General features: G+C 45.6%; 1 protein-coding gene across 1 annotated transcript in view; it reads right to left on the bottom strand.

The window, feature by feature from the left end:
- Positions 1-3,131: 3,131 nt before the first annotated feature.
- Positions 3,132-14,730, bottom strand: part of PAQR8 (progestin and adipoQ receptor family member 8) — a 39,369-nt gene continuing 27,770 nt past the window's right edge. The window contains exon 2 of the mRNA XM_028509267.1: positions 3,132-7,440. Within this exon, the coding sequence (XP_028365068.1) occupies positions 6,343-7,407 (1,065 nt within the window). The 5' untranslated portion in view covers positions 7,408-7,440 and the 3' untranslated portion in view covers positions 3,132-6,342. The remainder of the gene's footprint in view (positions 7,441-14,730) is intronic.

Below are 14,730 nucleotides of genomic sequence, written 5' to 3'. Positions count from 1 at the left end.
TCTCACCTCCTCACCAACCCCCAATGTCAGCCTCCCCCCAAGGGCAGGGATTTGTGTTTTGTCTGTAGTTGTGTTCCTGGTGCCCAGACCAGGAGCTGGCTCTAGCCGCGTGCAGGGTTTGTGGAGTGACCGTCAGTGAGTCCACACACCAAGAGGCTGGGCCGGGCCTCCAGCGAAGGGTTTCTAGTAGAGTACTCTCAGATGGCTGAATTCAGGAGAGACATGTCAAGGAATTTTTTAAACATGAGATAATGTTATCATTGGCTTTGTTGCATGAGCTGGTGTCTCAAGCACAGCATCATCAAACTGCCTGCATAAGGTAATGCCTGAAGGGAGTGTGATGTACCCATCTCGGTATTCCTGTACACTGGGAGCCAAAACCTGTTGATTTTGTGCTTTATAAAAGAAAAGTATTAGGTTGCTTAAAATTTCTAGTTCCCAATTTCTGTTTTGTCACCACCAATTTTTCTATCATTGGCTATATTTCAATATCACCTTACTTTTCTCCTGAAGGTGTTTTAGTGGTGAATCCATGGATTATCTTTTCTCCCTATTTTTCTGCACTTTCTTTCATGAGAATGTTACTTAAAAATGAAAAATAACCAATGACTTTTTGGCGGGGAGGGGGGCAGCGCTTTCTACTAAGCCTGCATGATTCCAGTATAAGGCAGAGAAACTTTTTTTTTCCAAATCCCATGTTCAAAGTCCTGTCAATTGTCAAAAATCCCTGGAGAGACAATGGTTTGAAGAACTGACAATCATCGTGAAAGATGAGGAGGAGGGCTTGCATGATCTTGGCAAGGTTATTAATGCCAGATGAGTTTCTCATCTAAGGGTTCAAAAATATTCTCCAGAAGCTATGACTAGAGAGTGAGATTTGACTTTATAATCTAGGCCAACAAGGGCCTGTGGCCAATGGAATTTATAGGCTTCTGAGAAGAGTGTGAGGTGCAAAGAATGCTTTATTTGGCATCTGAGGAGATGGAATGAAGTCACTTTCATTTGAAAAGGAAAGATACAACTCTGGCTCTTCATGAGAAATTTAGGATCAAAAGTAAAAATGAGATTAGGTTGAAGTACACACAATACATAAAAGTGCTTTACATAGTAAAAAGGGCTCTACAAATATTTGGTGTTGATGTTTCTCATTAGCTGAGCCCTGAATTTATCCAAAGGAAAAATGAGCTTGAGTTTGAACATTACAACCTGTTATGTGCCTTAGAACCTGTCATTCCATTTTTTTAAGTGTTTCCTAGTTTAATAGAGATCTTTTTGGCCTTATCTCATGATTATTTAGAAGCTCAAATGAATGTGGAAATGTTCTGGAAAGCATGGTAGGATCTGAAGTGTTATTCTCTCTCTCTCTCTCTCTTTTTAAATCTTCACCCAAGGAGGAGCTCACTGATTTTAGAGAGAGGGGAAGGGTGAGAGAGAAACACCAATGTGAGAAAACATCTTTCAGTTGCCTTTCTCATGTGCCCTGGCCAAGGACTGAACCCACAACCTAGGCATGTGCCCTGACTGGGAACTGAACCCATATCCATTTGGTTTACAGGATGATGCTCCAGCCAACTGAGCCATGCTAGCCAGGGCTGAGATGCCATTCTGTTGCCCTTGAGTTGGTGAAGGCCTCCTGGAGCATAAAATACAGTGCATACCTCTTCCCATTAGAATCATGTTAGATAAGAAAAGCCCATACTTTAGATAAATATGCTCCCAAAGTTAATATTTAAATGAATTTTTTAAGGCAATGAGTTTTCCTTCCATATTATTTAAAAAAAATTCCTTAAGGGATTAGGTGGATTTCTTTTTGTTTTGTTTTTAATTTTAAAAAGGAAGCAGCCAGAGTGCATGAAGCACACTGTTTCCAGTTTACCAAATCAGGAAGCTCTACACAGGCTGGAACCCTCCATGGCCTTCCTGAAGATGGGGCTTTGTGTGTCTGGTAAGTGTACACTGTCTGTGGAAACACAGGGCTTTTCTGGGTCTGAATTATCAAGGATATTCAAGATTTAATTAAAACACTAGAAGAGAGGCAATAAGAAGGGCTGAGAAGCAGTGGGATTAACAACAAGGACCGAGGTAGCCATAAGGTGATTACATTGTTGTGTAATCAGCAGTGGTGTGCAGGGGGTGTGGTGTGGGGCGGCGGGGGGGGGGGGGGGGGGGGGGAAGAGACATTTCTAGCATCTGTGGGGAAAAGGTTCTGGCCTAAAGCAGTTCCCAGCCTCCTGGGACTTGGCAGGCCAGCTGGCCCCTGGGCTGTGATTGGGGCCAGGACCTGGAGAGGGGGACCCTGCTGTGGCCCAAGGTGGGAAAAGGCTGATCCTCATTCAACAGACAGCAAACTCACCGCCTGGAGTGTCCCTGTTTTTTCCTCACTGCGTTACTGCCAAAGCCAACATAGTGCCTACCACCAATAGGTGCTCGTAAATATAATACTTGTTGAATCAATAACTGGAGTGATTAAACTGTTAATGGTGACAACAGACATATTGGCAAGCTGCCTAGTGCCCGTGCTAGTGATGAAAAGGGTTGTTTGAACAGGAGGGGCATCCTTAGTTCTACTAGTAATGCCTGGAGCCAGGGCAATGCTGTCTTCTTACTGTCATTGTGATGATGCTGTACCTGAAGCTAGAGTAGCCCAGAGAATCATCTTTTTCATAGTTACGTGTTTAAATGTAACAGGCTATAAAATCCTTTGGTTGATAGGTTCCACATTTCACAACACATACCTTACAGTACCTGTGGTAGTATAATTTTTAAATTTCAAAAACGCAGTCTATCAATTCAAAATTTTTTAATCTTTAACCCTACTACCCATGAGATGAGGAATATTTATTCAATTAGAATGAAATCCTCAGGGAAATCCACTCCATAGCTTTTGGGGGGAATACTTGATCTGCTCAAAAATGAAGATTTGGGGTGTGTGTGGTTTTGGGGGGTTTGAAGATTTAAATATTCTCTTACCCTTCCCTCCCTACTCCTAGGTGGGTACAAAGTGACATGATCTCCTCCTCCTCCTGGCAACTACGGTGTAGATAAAAACTTTATTTAGAGTGGCCCTTGGCAAAGTGGCCCTTGTCAAGGGCTGTGTCAAAGAAACGAGGTAGATGTTGACAGTACAACAATCCATATACAAATCAGTTTAATGGTCATTTCTGTAAGTAGGTTTATATAAACAGAAAATAGTTCCAAATTTTCCTTGCCAAGCAATCAAGCAAAACACTAGGTCGAACACATTTAGCAGGCTGAGACCTTGAGGACAACAGCTGGGCCCTCTGAGAAACACACGAGCGCCATCTGGAGGGCCTACTTGAAACTACAGTGCAGCAACTGAAGAACCTAATGGTTTTAAGCATTAAGGTACAATTTGTGAACAGGTGGGCAACACAGGCAGGAATGAATGACCTTCATCCTTCATTCTTCATCACGTGGCCTGAGCCCCTGCTATTCTTCAAGCTTTCAGTAGAGGATTGAGAATGTTATTATTGAATGAGGTACTTTCGGCTGAGGTGAGAAACGAAACCCTACCATCTGAAGGGTATCAACATCAGCTTGTTAATTCAGGAGAGGTTAGGAAGTCCTAGCTAGGTAAGAGGGGAACAGGCAAGCATGTGCCCAGTCTGGGGCACCTCACTGTCCCCCCACCCTACTCTGAGAGGCCCTGGTATAAATCCATCAGAATTTTTATTCACAAGATGATTGTTTAGTTTTTTTTTTCAGAGGCATTTACATTTTAATAGGTTTAAAGTATTAAAAAATTAGTTAAAAAAGAGATAAGAAGCAGAATTTCCAGTAGATGTCAACTGTTTAAGGGGGTATGGTGGAGAAAGATAGCTATCTCCATTATCAAATACTTAATTATTCCTTTAAAAAAACCTAGGTCTGTTCCATACCGATACACTCATTTTAATGAAAATGTTTTTAAAAAGAGTATTTAATCCCTCAAAAGTCTGAGTAGTTAAAAACATCTGCATTTCCCATGTTTATATATTGCTAATGAGATACTAGTATTTTTAATGAGATACTAGTCTCCACCCCAAAGCTTCTGGAATATCTCTGGTGAAAATATTAAAAAAAAAAATTTCCAATCACTTGAGAGACCAACACTTGCATTAAATTGAAAAATTTATGGCAATATCTAAAAGTTTAGACTATCTGTATCTGTGTTGTTACAGACCATTTACAGTGTGCAGGTCTACATTTGAAGATCACTGCTCTACTGTTTTCTCTTAATTAAGTAAAACCTGCATTTGACCTAAAGATCTCTGCCACCAGTTCCATTCAAGAGCTGGACTTACAGCTTCCTTCCAACTTTTAAAAGAACCTGGTCTTTGAATCCATACTCATAGACATTTCAAACACTTTCTCTTCCCCACTTTAAACTGACCCTCTACTTGGAATGTGTTTGCACGCCTCCCCCATCCCCTAGCTTAGTTCAACCCCCTTCAGTTTGCGGACTTCATTTGTGGTGAATTTGGCCTAGACACCGGAAGACTGTGTAAGACACTTGGGTAGCACAGACGTTCACATATTTGAAGATTAAAAGGGAAACCTATGAAAACATCTAGGAAAACTACATAGCTAACAAGATATACATTTTCTTGATAGAAAGGTTATAAGAAAGCTTCACGTGAATTTTTCCCTCCTTTTTTTTTTGCCAAAATAAGCAGGTTCAAAGAGTCTTTTGATTGATAAGCGATTCTTTCATCCACTGGTTGAAAAGCAATGAATTCTTTCTTTCTTATCCCAATAACCCAAAACTGCAAATTCCATATATATAGTAGTGTTCATAAATTTCCATTTATAAGGCACAAAACCCACAAATCTCTCAGAGAAAGAAAGAAAACTAAGATTTGAAGACAATGGAATAATCTAGTAGAAGATGTTCATCAAACTGGAGTGAAAACAAACCACTTCTCTTTTTAGTAAGTAGGAACCTTATACCACTGATAGGAATTGTAGCCTCTGAGAAGGCTGCCATGGCTCAGCTCCTCTGTCAGCACAGCCCCTTTCACTGGATTAGTGTGAGTCAGTCCTCAGAAAGTCTGTGTGGCCAGAACACGGTGGCGAGTACCACCTATCCCATAGCAGCTGCTGGGCAGTGATGCCCTCCATAGAACATTCTAGCTACAGGGTGTGCCATTCACCATTCTTACCCAAAAGGAGATTTTATGGACCAACCCACAGTGAGACACATGCTCATCTGTCCTGGGGCTTGATTATTTTAAGGGTTCAGCTCTAAGCTGAGGCATAAGTGTCAGCCTGAGGACCCTGAACTAGGGTAGTTATGTGGGTCCTTTGTGGGGTGGCATATATTTAAAAGGCTGGAACTTGGCTTCCTCTGGAAATGATGAGATCCCTAAGGGGACCCTTAGAACTGATGTGCTCTACCAGGGGCTCTTGGAATATGCTGGTCAAAATCTGGAGATGATCCCCTGGAGCAAGCCCCAGGTATTCTGGCCTGTGAGGCAGCCCTAAGAGATCTCAAGTGATGCTCCAGTCCACAGATATAGAACAGAAGGGTCCCCTGATCTCCAACAGTGTCCATGCTTGCTGGCTGCACTTCCTGGGGGCTCTTGGCACTGTACTTTCTAGTACCGTTTGCATTAGTATTATATGAGAATAAGCTTCCTGGATTTCCACACGAATCCAAGCAACTACTGAGAGTATGACTACTTCACCGTCCTGTATATTACCAAGGTATGGATGGGAGTGAACAGCACTTTAGAGAAAATAGCCAGAGAGATGTCATCCTGAGAAAAGGGTCAGGGTTAGAGTGGGTGACAGAGGAGGGGCCAGAAATAGTATGAAATGAATAATTTATGTCTAAGGGTTTCACTGAATCTTGAAGATTCTGAATTCTCCACCCTGAACAAGCTGAAATCCAAAGGAAATTGGGTCCTTGGGTCAATCACCGAAGACCAGCAGAGTAGGATGGAAATTCCAACATGGTGTGGACTGGCCCCCTACTTGTCTTCCGGCCCAAGTTTATCATCTCTTCAGCTCCAGGACTTGCCCCTGGAGGCCACACTCAGAATTCTACTGAATTTTCAGGTAGGAAGATGATCCGTAATTCAGTGTCGCATGAATCTTAGCCAGGGTCCCTTCCTTTCCTGTGTCTTGAAAGGCCGTGACCTAGACAAAAAAGGAACACTCCTTTTATGAACAACTATAACAACCTAACTCTTGAGTCCTTTGGCTTCCCAAGGCCGTAGCCTTGGAAATACGTTTCAATGTAAAAGCCACCTCTTAAAAATAAAAAGTCATCTCCTGTTTCGTATCGCATTTTCCCCAAATCACCATGGGGTGCATCCAACTTCGCCCCACCTGCCAGCCTCAGGACTCTTTCTTCATCAGTCTGGCCTTGACCTTGTGCCTCAGGAGGGCTGCAGTGGTGGCGCTGCAGGCGGTCAAGAGGAAGAAAGACAGACAGGCCATGTAGACATACAGGGGACTGTGGCGCTGCAGGAAGATCTCCTGCCGCCCCTGGTAGTCCAGGAGGATGGCCTCTAGCTGGGAGAGTGTGCAGATAGACAGAAACACGTGGAAGAGCTGATGCCCATGGCCCACAATGTCACAGGAGCCTGGGAAGTACTTCTCGGGAACTGGGCAAGAGAAGAAGTAGGCGCTGACCAGGAAGAAGAGGATCTGGAGGGTGTGGTACCAGGCGGCCTGCTCCTGGCAGCCAGCCAGGTGGCACAGGGCCACTCGGTGCGCCACAGGGCTGATGTCTAGGATGAAGGCCAGCCCTGAGGGCACCACTTGACATATCTTCTTCATGACTGGGTAAGGCCTCTGGTAACGATACTTGGCGTAACAACAGCCAGCGCAAGACAACCAGCCACAGAAGGCAGCTGCCGGCAAGAAGAAAAGCCAGAAGTGCTCGTACCAGGCCTGGTCAGAAGTGTAGAAGAAGTGAACCAAGGCACTGCCATACTGGTAAATGCTCACACCAATGTAGTCCACAAAGTAGAATGTGTAGTGGGAGAGCTCGGACTTGGACTGCAGCAGGTGGGCCAGAACGCTGAACATGAGGTAAGTGATGGAGGACAGGACATAGAGGAGCAGGGGCAGGGTGTTGGCCGAGGTCCACGGCAAGGCCTCGGCCTCGGCAAAGGCCCAGAATCGCAGGAGGACAGCCAGAGCCGCCAACAAGTGGGTCCAGACGTTGACCACCTCATTGTGTTTCTGAAAGAGGCTGAAGAAGTAGTAGCGCCACTTGTGTCCTGTGGGGCGGTAGCCAGTGCGGATGTAAGGCTCCCGGAAAAGCTGGGGCACATCTGTCTCTGGGACGGTGCAAGGCATCTTGGGAAGCCCATTCTCCAGAATCTTGGGCAGGCGGCGCAGCTGCTGCCCACTGACAGACAGAGTACTCAGGTGCTCCAGGATGGCCGTGGTCATGGCTGCCCAGCACAGCAAGACAGGGGATGCGACCTAAAGAAAAAAAAGAAAAGCAGCAAAAATGCAATGAGAGAGAGACTGAGCTAAGACAGCAAAGGAACTGTGTCTTTTTTAGTGACGGGTAGCTTTCTCGTGCAATAGGGGAGGCAGGGAGGTGCAGGCAGCTTCTCTGAGCCCTTTTTTCCCTTCTGCAGAATGAAGTAATAGTATGAAATACTATATTGAAATATAAAAATTACAAATATTGAGATTACTAATGATAGCTTACATTTCCTAAGCATCTAATCTTAAATTATTCACTGATTTCAGTGGTAACTTGAAAATCTGAGATAAGCAATAGTAACTTGAACCTGGAAGTAAAGACAAACAAAAGAACATCAGTTAGGTCTGTGAAGACCCATGCACACTCTGGGGAACATTTTAACAGTTGAACAAAAGTAACACATGGACTAAATCTAACATAGAGTCTCACTGCAAAGATTGGGTTTCTGGTTGTTTTTAAATTATGATCTGGAAAGGAGGTAGAGTTTTGGATTTGTCTCTCCTGGGTACCTAAATCTGTGGTCAATGAATTTCAGGCCTTAAAAATGCTAAACTTGGAATCTTTGGTTGGCAGATGAGCCACAAGAGCACGGTGATTATTTCATAAAATAGTTGCAAAGTTTCATATAAGTGATTGAGTCCAGAAGTGGATTTTCAGCATGTCTACAGTCACCTTCTGTCCTTCATATTCCCCAACCCTTCTCAGAAAGGTGCGAGGCCCGAATCGCTGAAACGGCCCCCTGCCTGTGGAGCCATCTGCTGGGAGAAACACAGCAAGTGCTCCTCAGGGCACCACTGATTTTAACCTTTCTACAAACACAGCTTAACTAACATTGAAAAAGGAAGAAGTATCTAATCAGGTCTAAAATGTAGGGCGTGCAAATTAATAAAATGTGAAAACAGTTTAGGGAGACTTGGAGTCAAGCCTGGGTTTTTGCTCTCTTACTGGGTAACCTTGGGCAAGTTACAGAACTCACTAAGCTTCAGTTTCCTCATCTGTAAAATGGGAATAATAATTTTATGTTACATGGGAGGTTGTGATGGCTGAATGAGAGGATCTAAAATATAAAGTACTTAGCACCCTGCCTGGCCGAAGATGGGTGCTTGATAAATATTAAGTAATCGCTATTATTTCTATTACTATGAGTTAGGCTCTGTGCTAGGGAAAGCAAAGGCCAGTAAGAGATGCTGTCTGCTTTTCAAGGTCAGAGTCTGCTGAGGCAGACGAGGGGCAAGTCATGACCCAAACATGGGATGGGTGCGCCCCTGGAGGCAAGCACCAGTCATAGCATTTATGCCAAAATAAGGGCCCGTAGAGCCTGGAGCACCCGAGGAGGGAGGTTGTACTGTGTGATGTGAAGGAGGACTCCAGTGTCAGAGAGCTGAGCTCCAGCCCTGAGCCCTGCCCTGGACAAGCCAGGAACTCCAGTCGGGGCCTCAGGCATCTGAGAAGCAGAGCCTGACAGAGAGGAGCTGCCTCACAAGGCTGATGTGAGGACTCTCGTGCCGTAATGCCTGTGAAGTGTTCAACGGAGTGCTTGGTTCCAAGTCTCTGGAAACATCTGCCGTGAATATGACCATCACCAGTGGCAGAGGTGGGGGCAGTTCACAGTGGACATTCTAATGTCCTCTCTGTACCTTGTACCTACTTGCATGGCACCCTCTGTAACCCTGGATTAAGCCATTTGTTGAGCCAGGACTGACCAGAGGTTCCTTACCAGGAATGGGCCATCAACTAGTGTTCAATGTAAAAATTAGAGAAACCTTGCTAAGAAGTACAGTGTGTCAGAAAGACAAAGAGTGGGAGAGAGAAAGAAAATTGTCACCAGAATACCTTAAGTCATTTAAAAATGAACAACAAAAAAAGCTAGGCAGTGCTTTTGCTGTCAACCAGCAGGGGGATCCAAGAGCCTGGGCGTTAGTTCTAGAGAGACTCCAACTGACCTAGGTGGCAGCTGGTGACAGAGCCGGGAGCAGGGCTGGGAACAAGGGAGGAAGACGCCAAAGGCAGCAGCAGGTGGGATGCACTGGTCCCAGGGTCAGGTGGACCCACTGTGGGGCTGGGCCTGGGGCAACATTTCAAATTGTCCTGTTGCTGGTGGCTGAAGAGCATGTAGCCTGAGGGAGCTGGGCTTGCGGGAGCTCTGGGGAATTAATGGGCTCTGTTCTCTAGATACAGGCTTCTACCACCTCTTGTGAAACAGAGAGAAATCAGGTGAAAATATAGGTCTGGTTTTGTGGTTTGGTGAAACAGAGGTGAGTCCCTGGGGATACAAGCTGTAGAAGACCCTCCCTGGCATGCCCCACCTGCACCTACGAAGGCTGTTTCCATCACCTCTGGGCACCCAAAGCAAATGCAGACCATTCTGCATCCAAAGTTAATTGATACATAACTGCACGACTTCTACTCATCTTTGCATCCTCAAAAACAGGGTGCCTAGCACAGGTTCTTATCTGATGGCATAACTGACTTTTTTAAGATAAAACCTTGGGTTTGTGTTGTCTTCTGGTTGGCACTAAGTCCAGTTCAGACCTGGGGGCCAACTAGTGTCTGTTTGCTCTGAGGAAGAAAGGGCGGATCATGATGCCGAGTTATTGTCAATTCCCAGAAACCAGCTGCAGGGCTCCCACCCCGAGTCCCTTCAGCCCTCATATCACCAACCTAACCTCACAGTTTTAAGACCTTTTCAGAAACTTATTTCTACTTTTCTCCTACTCATGGAAACTAAACTAGGAAGAGGTTTATACAACTAAGAAGCAGAGAAGTATAAGATCAAAATGATATTCACTTTGACTTCAAAGGAAAAGGTGCATGGGAGAAAAACTGGTAGAACCTTCATTTCCCTTGCAAATGAAACCTCCTTTTTCAAGGATCCTTAAGATGCAGCCACACGGGTCTCAAGGTCTCCCTAACTCCATCCTCTGGAGTGTGTAACCCAACACCTACAGGGTGACCTTGAAGTTCCAGGGATGTGTACTGCATGGCCTCCAACTCAGGACATGGTCCCTTATCTCCTTCAGCAGTGAGGGCCGTCAAAAGATCTAGGTCCTCTGTCTGTGGGAGAAAAGGACCTCCATTTCCCTTTGGAAGTCCAAGGTCAAAAACTTCTAAACCAATTATCAGAAAGAGAGGGGATTAATTCTTTTTTAAAAATTGTCACCCCAGGACATCTTTTCATTGCTTTTAGAGAGAGAGTAAGGGAGAGAAGCATCAACTGGTTGCCTCCCACATGCATCCAGACCTGGGATCAAACCTGAAATCTAAGAATGTGCCCTGACCAGGAATCGAAACCATAACATTTCATTTATGGGACAACGCTCCAACCAACTGAGCCACAGTGGCCAGTGCGAGTGGATTAATTTTTAGTCCTTTGCTTAGCAACTACCTCTTCCATTGTCATAAAATTCTCCCTTTGTCCAAGAGCAGCCACCACAGCCACGATGATGGTAATAAGTCACAATGTTTTTATCATCACTAATTTTAGAACCCACTGTCCAGTGGGGTCTGGCCACCGCCCTGGTCAGGCCTTACTTTCACCAAACCACGGGGAGCAGTGCTTGCAGATGGGCTTCCAAGGGCCAGCTGTAAATTTTGGGAGCCTGTTTTGGAGGAAGCACGTATTGACATCATGATGTTGGAGCAGAAACACATCTCTCAGCCCTCCCAGGCAGGTGCTGAGCAAGGTCCCTCCCCCAGTCACGGCCTCTGTCCCCAGGCACTCCTCCCCAAGCTCCTGTGGGCCTCTGCCAACTAAGATGCTCCTTAGAATGACTTCCCTTGCCAGCTCCTTTGCTGAGACAGCTGACATGTAAATCTTCCTCAAGAACCGTTGTGAACTGCATAAGCTCAAGTCTTAATAATTCTGATCATTAGGAGAGCTTTTTCAGAGCACAGATTATCTGCTCCACAACACTCGGAGCAAGAATAAGACCCCTTCTTCAAAAAGCTTACGGGAAGAGTCCGACTTCATGAGTCAATGGCCAACACCACCAGACTGCACATCATCGAATGTTAAGTGGAGTGAAATACAAACAGGTCTCTACAGAGCACAGCACTTGGGGCATACCTGGGCACCTGAGGGAGAAACAGGACTTGGCTAGGCCTGGAAGGCTGGGTAGGACTTAGACAAGTGAAGGGGTGAGTTGCAGGACGTTCCAGGAACAGGGAAAATATGAGCCTGGGAAGGGTGTGGCTTCTTCGTGGGCCCATGAGCAGAGGTGCTGTCCCGGAGCAGTGAGGAAGTGAGTGGGGCAGAGGCCACTGCATTAGTGAAAGGAGTTTGGATTTGATGTCGCAGAAAGGGGATGGAAGTTCATTTCTCCTCCTTGACGCTTTGAGCTGGTTCAGCCCTCATCTCAACTGAGCTCTGGGGAATTCATGCCGCTGACCACGGCCTTCTGTCTCAGCTCGCATGACACTACCCTCTTTGGTCCTGTATGTTTTCCTCTCCCGTCATCCCTGTCACTGTGGTGTTGTCCCCAGGGTTCTACATCCACGGCACTCCTCACACAGGTGCTTCTCCCACAGCCTTGGCTTCAGCTAGCGTCTGTATCAGATGATTCCAAACTTATGTCTCCGGCCAGATCTTTCCTGAGGTTTGGTTCCAACACCCAATGGCTCTGGATTTGTCCAGCTGAATACTCCAGGGGCACTTCACACGCCTCCTTCCACCCACACTTGGCCCTCCTCCCCCTACGTCTAATCAGTCATCTAAACCTGTTGACTTTATCCCAATAAATTCACTCATCCTTCCCATTTCTACTGCCACCGCTTCAGGCAGGCCTCTGAAATGAACAAATGTAGATGACGAAAAAGGCAGCCTCACCACTGACCTGCTCTCCCGCAGCTGATGGCTCCCCTGCCTCTCAGCCCAACTCTCACTTCTCCAAACCACTTCAGGCTGACAGTTTAAAAATGGAAATCTCACCACCACTCCCCTCCTCAAATCTCTGAACAGCTCACCACTGTTTGTTTATAACACAAACTGTAAGCCCCTAACATGCAAACAGGCCCTTCTCCTGCGGACCTCCGTCCTAACCCAGCCCCCTCTCCCAAGAGGGGGGCTGTACCCCCAGGTCACTTTGATGGCTGGATTATAACACTGGAAGTTTTCAAAAGGGCCACTCTCTCCAGTGCATGCCTCTGCACCCACGACAACCTCAGTACCCTCTGTGCCCGCAACCCCAGCTCCCTGACACTCTGCCCAGCAGCCAGTGAGGCCGGAAGGCTTTCCTGACCCCCAGCAGGCATCAGCTCTGGTCCCGCTGCCGCTGCCGCTGCCGCTGCCACCCCCGCCCCCGCCCCCAGAGCGCTTCTCCCCTGGTTTACTCTGCTCACTTCCTCAGCTCCTTCAGGGCAAGAACTCTGTGGTGCACAACTTTCCCATGTCTAAAATGGTATACGGCGTATAAAATAATTATACATCTAACAATTATTTAGTGAATGGATCAATTCTTTAGGTCCAGACATATGGCACCAATTTCCTTCTGCCTAGCAAGAGGGAAGGGTAAAGAAATAATGGCCTGGGAGTCGGGCGGTCTGGCTGCTCATGCTTGTTCTGCTCACTTAGCTGTGTGGCCGTGGTCCAGGCCTTCAACTACCCAGAGTCATTTCCTCACTGCGCAGGGTGGGTCTTGGGGAGGTGTCTCTCAGGAATAAAAGAGAATTGAGAAACAAAAAGAAATAACAATAAAATGGGCAGTAGTTGGATAGTTCTTTGAAAAGACACAACATGCACATTGAAGTACTAGCAATATTTAAAATAAAGGCCTCAGAGAAAGATTATAAAGTAGTAATATACATGTACTTTTTTCCTGCCTTATAATTGATTTTAATGCATTATTTGAAAATGAAACAGGAATTCAGTTTAATCCTCATAATGCCTACCCCAAATACTTTTATAAAGAGTTTTCATTAGACTCAGATGATAATAAAATTGTAATTAAAAGTTCTATTTTAATATGAACTATTATTTAACTCTTTTTATAATGAGTATGATATCTGTACCATGACTTCTGTTAACGGGTATAAGATAGTGTTATAAAAAATATTACAGCATGCTTTGGACTATTTGGGGGTGCAATCTTAAAGTTTTATCTCCTTTAAGACTAGAAAAATTAAAGGCAATTGCTCTAAGAAAAAATGTGAAGAGAAAAACCAGGTAACACCTATGTTCATGGCAATAATGACATTTTTTGCCCAAAACTGTATATTTAGATTTTCCCTTTTTCAAAAAAATCAAAACTAAAGTGTGCATTTTCAAAGTTTGGTTTTGTTTACCTCATTTTGACTAATGGCAACTACCCACAATGTATTTCCTTCTCCATGACGTTAAATAGAACAGAGAACCGACCTGTCGCTGGTGAGGCAGTGGTCCCGGGAAAGACCGGCAGAAACGGGTTTGGCAGCCACAATTAACCATTTTACTTTCCCAGAGGAGCTGGATGCACCCTCGGAGCAGCGTGTCTCCAGTGTCCTAGCAACAGATGTAACCTCGACCACCAGGTACGCCCCAGGCACCACCACTCCTCCAAACCGCTTCTGCTTGCTGGGCTCCCCTCAGTGGGGGCTCCACCGTGGTGGGGCCACCGCCCAGCTTAGGCCCTCGTTCCCTCCCACAGGCTCCTCTGCAGGATGTCGGCTTTTCCTCCAGCCATTTCTTGCGTTCTCCACGACTGTCCCCAACCATCCTCCACCTCGGCCCCTTTTGTTGTGTGTTCTATTATTCTATCTTCTCAGGCCTTTGTGTTTCTGTACACGCCTGCAGTGCCTGTGGCCCCTACTCATCCTGCAGTGCCAGCTCAATTTCCCCCCGTGAAGCCTTCCCTCCCCTCAGGTGCTTCTTCACCGACACTGCCCACCACGCTGGTCACCCTCCATTACGGTGCTCTCCTGACTGAACAGTTGCAGGGTTCTGGTTTCTATTACATACCTCTCTGTCCGCTAAACTGTAAAGGTCCTTTGAGGGCTGAGAATCTGTTTTCACCTACCACTGTGTCTGTCTAGCACATGGCAGACGTTCCAAGAAATTGTTGTTGAATAAATGAATGAATGGAATTAAAGTGTCAGAATAATAAAAATAACAAACACTTACATGGTGTTTATGACATGCCAGGTAGTGGTCTAGGCTCTTCACATATTAACAACTCTCTGGCACTGGTACTATTTTTTATCATCATTCTCATTTTATAGATGAGGAAATGGAAGCACAGTGAAATTAATTAACTTCCCCAAGGCTACACAGGAAATTGCAGAGCCAGGAAGTAACCTGAAGCAGTCAG

The sequence above is a fragment of the Phyllostomus discolor genome, chromosome 4 (assembly GCF_004126475.2).
Source record: "Phyllostomus discolor isolate MPI-MPIP mPhyDis1 chromosome 4, mPhyDis1.pri.v3, whole genome shotgun sequence".
Classification (NCBI taxonomy): domain Eukaryota; kingdom Metazoa; phylum Chordata; class Mammalia; order Chiroptera; family Phyllostomidae; genus Phyllostomus; species Phyllostomus discolor.
The sequence above is the reverse complement of the archived record's forward strand: the minus strand, read 5'-3'. Positions and strand labels throughout refer to the sequence as shown.